The 11,250-nt window shown below is 36.6% G+C and overlaps 1 protein-coding gene across 1 annotated transcript in view; it reads right to left on the reverse strand.

Annotated features, from left to right (window-relative positions):
* Positions 1 to 11,250, reverse strand: part of LOC103597156 (DNA repair-scaffolding protein-like) — a 138,187-nt gene that overhangs the window by 124,095 nt on the left and 2,842 nt on the right. Inside the window, exons 2-4 of the mRNA XM_008580954.1 lie at positions 10,683 to 10,838; positions 9,321 to 9,387; positions 2,673 to 2,852 (exon numbers count right to left, since the gene is read on the reverse strand). Coding sequence (XP_008579176.1) covers positions 2,673 to 2,852; positions 9,321 to 9,387; positions 10,683 to 10,838 — 403 coding nt within the window. The remainder of the gene's footprint in view (positions 1 to 2,672; positions 2,853 to 9,320; positions 9,388 to 10,682; positions 10,839 to 11,250) is intronic.

Below are 11,250 nucleotides of genomic sequence, written 5' to 3' on the forward strand. Positions count from 1 at the left end.
GGCAACGGGATTGCAACCCTCGGTGTTGCTCCCGCGCCTCGCTCAGCCAGTGAGCGGGAACCGGTCTGTATGTGGGATCCGAACCCTCGGGCGGGAGCGCCGCCGCACTTCCCAAGAGGCGCACTATCCAGTGCGCCACCGGGCCGGCCCCCAAAATTTTAAGTCAGAAACTTAAATTATTTTCATATGTTAAATAAACAAATATACTGATTCTAATCTGCTATGCTTAAACAAATGAAAGTAGTTATTAAAGATAAACTAATCTCTAAGTCTTGGCATATAACATAAAGCTTTCCTGCAACGTGAAACGCAAGTGCTACCTAACAGCTACTTCAGAAACTCAGAAGGCTAATAAGATATCTTGGTCCTATTGTAGGACTCTGATAGCAATAATCTCACTTCCAGGGAAGTGAAGTAATATTTAAAATAAAAAACATACTAGCTCTAATACCTGAAGGGGATTTTCAATTTAAAATAGAATAAAAAAGTTAAGCTAAAGTTAAAAGTATGGGATAAACAAAAAAGTAAGTCGTCTTTAATCTGATATTGTTGTTCCAGAAGACCAATAAAGGTCCACTGTAATAATTAAAAAAGACTGGAGAAGCAGATGCATAATGGCAATTACTTCCCATATCTAATGTCACATTCAGTCATGAAGCCAGGCAGGGGACCACATGAGAAATTCCCCAGGCTGCTGAACTCTCACAGCAGGAAGCCACAAGAGCCAGAGGAAGAGCACAAGTGCCCTCAGAGCTGCTGCCAGCACTGCACATTTGTGTAGCACAGATCCACTCACTCACTCACTCAACAGAGTGCCTGCTGAGGGCCCATCACACCATTCTAGGTACTCACAATACAAAAGAAACAAATACAAGAGAGAAAACAGCACCATTCCTAGCCTGGAGTAGCCCACAGATGAATAACACACTGCAATACAATGAGTGCTATAAAATGATACACCACAAACAAGATGGGGCTTTCATTTGGTCACAATAATTTTAAGAAGCAGGAAGACAACTACCATTAGACTAAAGTTTGCATTTTACAGATGAGGAAAAAGGGTCTTCAGTAAGTTAAGAGATTTCCCTAAAGTTATGTTTAAAAAGGAATGGAGGGGAAAAATTTTTTGAGAAAAACATTTGGACAATTTTAAGTCAGGGCTCTTCTTTCTCAACCCCAACTTTGGGACTAAACTCCCAGAGACACTAATCTAAAAGGGCTGCAAGAAGGTCTAGGAATACTGTTTTTAAAGCTCACCAGGTAATTTTGCTATGAAGACAGGTTTGGTAACTACCAGAACAGTGTTAAAGCACACAGCACTAAAGTTAAATATTCCAGGCTCTGAAAATCAAGTGGACATTATTCATTATGTGACTCTGGGCCAGTGACTTGACTTCTCTAAGTCCCAGTTTTCTTCTGTAAAATGAGGGTACTACTCAGCTCCCAAGATATAGTAGATATCAAAGGAGATAACACACATAACAGAGCCAAGTGTCTAGAACAATACAAAACCTTAGTAAACGGTAACAGTTGTTATATATTAAGAGTAAAAAGGACAAAAGGAGGGGGAGAAGCAGAGAAGAGAGAGAAAGATAAACCAGCAGCTGTACACAGGACTACACACACTGCAAGGGACCATTTATTGTTATTACCTTTTTAAGAGGTTAACAATTTAACTTATTTTAAAGTAATTAGCCAAAAGCATCTTTCCACTCTTAAATTTCATTTAATATGGTTAAATTAATAATACAAGCACTATCAGTTTACCTATAATCTCAAAATACCACTTCACCTGGTAACTACTAAACCTAAGGTGTCAATGGTAGTTAATAAAATGGCATACAAAGTAGCCAAAAGAATTTAACCACCTTCCAGAGATGCTATCTGTACAAACCCAACCTTGACTAACCAAGTAACTGACATGAACTGTCAGAGTTTAAAGTCACAAGCTTACTTTGAAAGCATAAATACTTTTAAATAATCTAGATGAGATATATATTTTATAAATTACAAAAAAACAAAAACATGATTTCCATAATTCTAGGTCTATGGTTATCAACTGGGGGTAATTTAGTCCTTCAGGAAACCCAGTTCCTCCAGTGATAACACCTGGAGACATTTTTGGTTGTCACTACTGTGATCCAGTGGGAAGAGGCTGCGAATGCAGCAAAACGCCCCAAGATGCACAGATGTCAGCCCCAAACGGCAACCGTGCCAAGTTGAGAAGCCCTGTTTTAAACTGCCTAAACATGATACCATATAAAATGTCATCAGAACAGAAACTTGCTAGTAAGTTATACTTCTACCACACATTGGTTTTCATGGTATTTACCCAATAATAACAGGTTAGCAAGGAGGCAGTGCCAGCATAGCATTACGCAGGAGTTGATACAACCAGCGCTAGAGTCAAAAAGACATAAATTGGAATCCTAACCAATTCAAACAGGTCCAAGCTTAAGTTGTTAACTGTAAAAATAACACCAGTAACACCTATCTCTTAGAGTGTGGTGAGAAATATTAAATGAGAAAATGTTCCTAAAGGGCTTAGCATAGAGGCTGGGACTCAATAAAACCATAATCAATGATAAATATTAGAAAGAACTGTAAGTTTCTTCCAATACTGGATGCAATATTTAAAAGAAACTGGATTTCTTATAAAATTATCAATTTACCTTCACTGGCTCCATCTTCTGGACATAAAATATTCCTGTTACAAAACCTGTCTATTCTAGAACCATTTCCTTCATCTCTCTGTGATTCAGAAAGTATCTTATCTTCATCTGACAAATCACTTCCACTGGAACTCCATGTTATATCTGTAAGCCCACTGGTACTCTTAGATGTGGTAGTTTCTGTTAAAGAAAAAGAAAACACATGAATAAGATCAACTAGTATGGTTATTTATCAAAATGAGATTTTATGTACGTTACTTAGGCAAGTCACAAATACACAAAACACTGATGATAGTGAAAGCAATGTCTTATGTCAAATCTTCCTCACTAACATTATTTAAATTAAAGCCAAACTGCAAGATGAAAAAGAAGTAAAAATGGTTGAGATAAGTTACAAAAGACAAGGAAAATGGAGCATAATGGAAACTGGAAAAATAAGATTTGAAATAACAATTACAGAACTATAACTTCCTAGAATATTGAATGAAACGAAAAGAAGAAAAAACACAAAACACACTACAAAACCAATTCTTAGGAATAACAGGAACGCTTCTGTATGCTTCCTTTGCCATGCTAAGAGTCCTTACAGCAGCAGGGTGCTTAAAACACTTAGTAAACTTTTGTATTTAATTAAACTTCTTATTTTGAGATAAGAATAAGTTCACATATAGTTGTAAGAAATAATAGAGAAGACCCTTATATCCTTCACCCAGTTCCTCCAATGGCAACACCTTGCAAAACTGTAGTACAACATCACAACCGGGATATTGACATCAGTCCGGTCAAGATACAGAACATTCCATCACCACAGGCTGCCATGTATTAATGAGATAAGGTGACCCACACTTTCATAACATACACAAATCGCTTCTGTGAAACTGCTTGCTGTGTGACAAAGTAGACTGATTAAGTTTAAAGAGTGTTTAAATTGCTTAGAAAATGTTGTTTGAAAATCCCTCTCAGCTCTTCAGACCCCTTGATAGAAGCTAAAAGCTAAATATTAGCCTGCACTTAGAGAAGTTTGAATTTTGTTTGCTGTTCCCCACCCAAGCTGCCCCCTGAGCGATTAACTGGATTCTTTCAGCTTCTGTTATCAGCTTGCACTAGGCCTCCCCAAACTCCCTCCTCATGCCAGAAGGGTGTTTATGTATGTAACTATATTATAACTATAAGTGTATGACTATTTGATAATCTGAGCGATTAACTGGCTTCTTTCAGCTTCTGTTATCAGCTTGCACTAGGCCTCCCCAAACTCCCTCCTCACGCCAGAAGGGTGTTTATGTATGTAACTATATTATAACTATAAGTGTATGACTATTTGATAATTTTAACTGTGTAACTAATGTAAAAATGTGCCTTTTAAAAAAACCCTAAACTTCAAGTCAGGGCTGCTCCCTTCCGAGACTTTCTTGGAGGGACAGTCGTCAGCTGGCCAATAAAAATCCCCTTTTAAATTCTCAATTGGGTATTCTGGTTTCTTTTCCGTGTGGCAGCCTCACAACATTACCTTTTTATAGATACACACACACACACACACACACACACAAACACACTGCACCAAACCAATCCCTGACTTCTTGTAACCACAAATCATTTTGCACTTCTATAATTCTGTCATTTCAAGAATATAATATAAAAGGAATCATATCATGTAACATTTTAAAATTAACTTTTTTCACTCACCATAATTTCCTAGATATTCATCTAAGTTGATGCATGTATCAACATTTACTTTCTTTTTATTACTGAATATTCCATGGAATATTCAATGGTATGGTATTCTTAACGGTGCAATTGCTGGGCTGTACAGTAACTGCATGTTTAGTCTTATAAGAAACTGCCAAACTATTTTCCAGAGTGGCTGTAACATTTTACAGTCCACCAGCAATGTATTAGTGATCCAGACTCTCCATAACCCACCAGCATTGTTGTTATCACTATTCTCTATTTTAGCCATTATGATAGGCAGAAGACCTAGAAGAAATGGGGCTACTCCATCGTGGCAGAACCAGAAGTCAACAGCAAACTTTTCTGATACTGAACAGAAAAGGCATACATAACTAATAAAAATCCACTGTTCTGCTTATATTCATAATTGTAGCTATAATGCTAAAATTAAGTATATACATTTACATACCTTACCCTACATGGTATGGTATTTGACAAAATTTGAAGTACATTTCAATAAACTATGAGATTAAGAGATTAGATATTTCTAATTCATGTTTTACAGAAGAGAAAACTTAGGTTCAGAAGTTAAATGACTTCATTCAATACATATTTACAAAACCCCTCTAATAAAGTAATCATGAGGGTAAAAGAAAGAAAGAAAACTCCCACCCTCAAGGAATGCATGGTCTGAAAGGAAACACTAATCACGAGAAGAAAAACTAAATATTAAACTGCAAGTATGTCATGGCACAATGATGGCCCAAAGGAAGTGGATGCTGCATTCCATGTTGATTCACTGACAAGATGTCTAGAAAAGCAGCACTACAAAAGCACAAAAACATAAAATAATCGACATTTACTGAACACTTATTTTGTGCCATGAATACCCAGAAAGAATTACTGAAGCAGGCTATCCTTCAATATACAAAAGGAGAAATAAACTATTTGGAATAACCTAAGAATCCGTATCTGTTTAAATAGCTAATAAAACTAAGCTGTGTACTTCCTTGCAAAAGACATTATCAATCTCATTTTTATGAACTGAAAAAGTAAATCAAAAAGGAAGTAATCACTATTTCTAGATTATAAAATAAAAATTCATGAGAAATTCAAGAAACCAACTGAAAAATTACTACCAATAATAAACTCCAATACAGGTAGTAAGGTACAAAATACTATACAGAAATCAAATATAAACAGCAAAAAAAGATAAGGTACCTAGAAGAAACTTAAAAGACATGTAAAACCTAAGTAAGAAAAACTTTTAAAAGACTTCGGAAGGACATAAAAGAAGTTTTAATGATCTGATCAGAGAAAAATAGCCTCTCAGTGCAGCTTCAATACGTATTTCTCCTACTACAGATGAGTCTGAGCATCTTTTCATGTTTGAAAACCACTTATAAGTGCTTTTCTGTAAACAGTACATAAACCTTTATTTTTGTAATAGTTATCTTTTTTCCTCTAGATTAATTTCTGATCGTTCTTTATTTAAAAGATCAGCCTTTCTCTGTGATATGAGTTACAAGTACTTTCTACAGTTTGGAGGGGCTTTAAATTGTGTGTATACAAGAGTAATTTTAACCACATAACTTTTCCCTTTTTATTTAGGTGAGTTTAACAACCTTTACTATTAAGGCTTCTAGGTTTTGAGTCATTAGTCAGAAAGGACTTCCCAACTGCAGTGCTTCCTGTGTTCACCCAACAGACACTCACGCAATCTAATTTCTGAGGCCACATTCTTAACCATATGTAAAGCTCTCAAAGTAGCTGGAGACCTACAGTCTCTTTCACCATTTGTTTAGTGTGAGACTCCAAGAAAATATGTAACAATTTGGTGCTTCTGTACATCTATTACAAGAGATAGGATAATTAACAGCTATGTCATTCAAATTCTCAGACACCAGGATTCTAGACTTATAAACCCACAAATTATAGGCATTTAATGCACAACTTACATACTTAAAACCACTACCAGGAATCTATTCGTCAGTAACTCATTTTACTTGCTGAAAAGGGGTGCCCCCGAGATCAAGGCCATTCCAATGGACTTACAGGAAGGACATTAGCCAGACTATAAAAACAGTTACCATGCATTTATAAATATTCCTGGGCACCCACTGTGCACCAGGCACTGTGCTAGCACCTGTCATGGGCTGAATTGTGTCCCACCCACATTCAAAATTCATTTGTTGAACACCCTATACCTCGTAATGTGACTTTATTTAGAGACAGGCTCTTTAAAGTTAAAGTGAAATCATTAGGGTGGGCCTTGGAAGGTAACTAGTGTCCGTACAAGAGGAGAAATTTGGACAAAGAGACAGACATGCGCAGAGGGAAGACAAACGTGAAGAGACACAGGGAGAGGACGGCCTTCTACAAGCCTAGGAGAGAGGTCTGGAACAGGTCTTTCCCTCCCAGCACTCAGGAGGAACCAACCCTGTCAGTGCCTTTGGTTTTGGACTTCTGCCTCCAGAACCGTGAGACAGTAAGTTTCTGTAAGTACTACCCAGTCTGTGAGACTTTATTATGGCAGCCCTTGGAAACTGATACACCTGGGACATAAAGATGAGCAACAGTGGAGGTCTGCCCTTAACAAGCCAATGATCCAATGGGGTGAAAAGCAAGTCAATAAAGAATGACAAAAAAATTTAGGAATGCTTTCATAGGGAAGATGTCTAAGCTCAATCAACAAAGATTTTGAGAAAATACTTTGCAGGGTATTTCAGGAAAAACATTTTTTTTTTTTTTTGCTTTCATTTTGCTTGGTAAATACTTTTTCATTTTGCTTGGTAAATACTTTTTTGTGTGTATGAAAGTTCTGCCTTTTAAAAAAATCACTATCTACAAAGGGTCCAGACTCTTTTCCTCTTAGCTTTTTATCTTCTTCCTTCCTTCTCCCTTGAACCTTCTGGCGAGATCCTTTGCCAACATTCATTTACTTCCTCCTCTCATCCCCTCCATCTTCTCAATTCCCTCCCCTTTCAGTTTTCTTTGTTCTCAGTGCCTTACAGATGAGGAAACAGAGACATTAAGACAAGCCACCTTATACACACTTTCAAAAGTATCTTCTCCACTCCTGCTTCCCAGCTTTCATAAAAATTTTACTCCCTCTCCCTAAATGTGGTATAGAATTTTATACCACATTTTTGTTAATAGGCTGTCTTAAACTAATACTTTAGAACCTACTGTTTTAAAAATGAACCAGTTCTAGGAAATGCCTTGAGTCCCTTTTTCTATAAATCTCTGTCTGTAAGCCCTTATTAAATTACCAACAATACTTTCTTGCCTTAAGCCGCATATGCTATAAAGTAAATATACATTGATACAAACTTTTTGAGCCTTTCAGAATATATTGATCATTCTATAGATAAGAAAGTACAGCAGAGTGGGTAGGACATGTATTGGCATGGGGAAATCATCCTAAAAGATCCATTTGTAATTAAATACAAGCAGCAACTTACTTAATATTTCTTTCTCTCTCAAAGCTGAATTTCTACATTTATTTAAAATCTCTAGAAAAAGATATAACAACATCTGTTCATTTTCTCCATATTATCTATTATGAAGGTCTAGAAATCAGCACAGCATTTGGCACTAGTAAGAAGAAAAGTAAAATTCTGCAGTTCCATCAGAAAATTATGGTACTGCAAAAAGATGTGTGCCAGTTTATCTTACAATACTGCGTCTTAGGAATTTCAAGTTGGGAAATTTTATTTTTTATTTGCATAGAAAAGAACCTCCTTAAATGTTAGTGAAATAATAATAAAGCTTAGAATGTTTAGTCGTTTAGTCACAAAGTTATTCCACTCTGCAGAACTTTGAGAGCAGGCTCTCTCATAGCTCTTTCTACCTGCTATCAGATACAACAATTGCTGTCATCAATTAAGCACCTACTAAGTGCCTTATATCTTTGAACTAGGTATTTTACTTAAGCTTTATTTTTAAGCTCACCTAATATAATAACCCCAAAAAGGCACACATTTTATACCAATTTTCCAGATGCAGAAACTGAGGCTCAGAGTGTTTAACTTGTTTTCCCAAGATTACATAGTCAGGACACAGCAAAATCCCTGAAGTCGTAAACCCCACTCTTCCCACACACCCAGACGGTAACTGACCGTGGCAGCAGAACCAGTAACCTACCTGATATCCACACCCTCTTCTTCATTACTAACAAACCCCAAATTTGCACAGCAACATACCTGTGTAAAAAGCCTTAATTTCACTACAATGTCTTTAGTGGAGGTTACCCTAAGCAAAAGGTTTTGGCTAAGGCAGAGATCCTGGGAAAGGCATTCCTTCCCAGAGGAAAGCCAGAGCTCACCTGGCAAAAATTTTCAGCACTTATGCTCTTCCCAAGAATTCACCCTAGAGAATTCACCTACCCGTGCATGACCATGACAACCAACTCCATACTAAGCCTGCAGAACTCAGAATGAGTCTGGCCTTCTGGATGTCTTGTTGCAGGAGACAAATTCAACTCCATTTGTTGAAACACTCTAATGTTTGAACAGTTTCCTACTGTAGCTTGAAAGCCTTTTGAAGCTTGAAAGCCTCCCCTAACTAATTCACCGAGTAAGAATTTCATAGCCTGAAACAGTACAGTGATTATAGCATAGGTCATAAGTTTATTTCCCAAATCAGATTTTTTTTTTACACCCTGGAGCTATGAGCCTGAGCTAACACACTGGTCTCTGTGGTAAAAGCAAATCCAGAAAGGATACAGAAAAAATGTTAATAATTACTTATAGGGGACAGGAAAAAATGGGATAGATAGTGTCAGAAATGAGAGAAAGAGTTCTCAGAAATACTTTTACATTGTTATGGTTTTTTTAACCATAAATATATGTTCTACTCAAACTATGTAAGGAAACTTTTTAAAAGCAAGCAAAAAAAAAAAAAAAGAAAGGAAAGAAACACAGAAGGATATATTAGTCTTATACCTTCTCTGCCAAGAAATCAACAAAATAATATTACCTTTCTTGGGTCTAGGGGATAATTCAAGGCGCTTTTCTGTAATAGCCTTCTTTTCAGATGTTAATGACTGTAGGCAAAATAATAACAACAAGGTAATTTATGTGACAACAGCTAAAAAACCAACAATGTTTTGTAAAATATCCAAAATCTTAGACTACATTCTCCTTAACACATTCCTGTTTTCCTTTACCCATCAATTTAAATATTCTCGAAGCATGTACTTATATACTTGTAATTTTATTTCCATATTTTGCCAGAACCTAAATAGAAAACTGACTGATCAAAATGTTTCACATTAATATTCAATGTTGGGTGTGGCTCACTTGAGAGTGTGATGGCTGACAACACCAAGTTAAGCATTAAGATCCCCTTACCGGTCATTTTTATAAAAAACAAAAACAAAAACAAAACATTCAATGTTAATAGCTGTTCGTATATGTGACTCTGACCATCTATGAGGTCCTCATTACTACCTGCACCCAAATTATCTTTAGAGTGTATAATAGTATTCCTGTTTATTGTAAGGTATCACATATACAAAAATTAACCAGAATAACTCATTGTCAAAAGATTCTAAACATATGCTCAATGGTTTCACCTTCTGGAATACACTTGGTATATATTCTTCAACTACAACCAACAATGTTTTGTAAAATATCCAAAATCTTAGACTACATTCTCCTTAACACATTCCTGTTTTCCTTTATCCATCAATTTAAATATTCTCGAAGCATGTACTTATATACTTGTAATTTTATTTCCATATTTTGCCAGAACCTAAATAGAAAACTGACTGATCAAAATGTTTCACATTAATATTCAATGTTGGGTGTGGCTCACTTGAGAGTGTGATGGCTGACAACACCAAGTTAAGCATTAAGATCCCCTTACCGGTCATTTTTATAAAAAACAAAAACAAAAACAAAACATTCAATGTTAATAGCTGTTCGTATATGTGACTCTGACCATCTATGAGGTCCTCATTACTACCTGCACCCAAATTATCTTTAGAGTGTATAATAGTATTCCTGTTTATTGTAAGGTATCACATATACAAAAATTAACCAGAATAACTCATTGTCAAAAGATTCTAAACATATGCTCAATGGTTTCACCTTCTGGAATACACTTGGTATATATTCTTCAACTACAAACAAAGGTATAGAAACACTCTACACAATACTAACTTGCTACAATTAAGTAATTCAAGGAATGAGGGGAAAAAAGTAATGTACTGATTACAGGGTCCTGAAAGAAAATACAGAAAGAATTCCAAAGAAATGTAACTGCAAAGGCCTGAACAGTAAAAGGTCTAGGATTACTCTTCAGCACTCAGGGAAAACAATTTTAGAGCTACATTACCAGAGTCCCAGAAGTGTCCTGAAATCCTTCTCCACACCTGAGCCATGCTTCAGAGAGGGAGGCAGCTGCCCCCACTGTCCTGAGACCTGCTCTTCTGAACTGCACTGGCCTCTCTCCTGGGAAGGATGGGTATTCTATATCCCAATTTCTTTTTCTCTGTGGAGATAATTTTTAAAAGAAAAAACAAAGCAAAATCAACTTCATTAAATATACATTAAGTTGACAATATTTTGGAAACCCAGAAATGGCATAGTTTTTGAATATGTCTGAATCTTCACATAAGGATAGAGCAACTAAATAGCAAAACCAAAAACACACAGACAACACAACAATGAGTTGACAAACTCCAAAAATACAAGTGGGTGAGGACAAACCACCAACCCTCCAAAGTCCTACACATTATCAGTATCTGAGAGGAAAGCTGAGAAAAGCAAGGGGGCAAAGGAGGCCCTTAGAACCTAGATGCCTAGTGCTCCCTAGGACACACAGCAGGTGACCAACCTGAGGACAGGGCCTGCAACAAGGCCAGGGCAAGGGCCCCCCTCAGAGAGGTGAAGCGGCTAGAGCA

The sequence above is a fragment of the Galeopterus variegatus genome, unplaced genomic scaffold (genome assembly GCF_000696425.1).
Source record: "Galeopterus variegatus unplaced genomic scaffold, G_variegatus-3.0.2 Scaffold2221, whole genome shotgun sequence".
Taxonomy (NCBI): domain Eukaryota; kingdom Metazoa; phylum Chordata; class Mammalia; order Dermoptera; family Cynocephalidae; genus Galeopterus; species Galeopterus variegatus.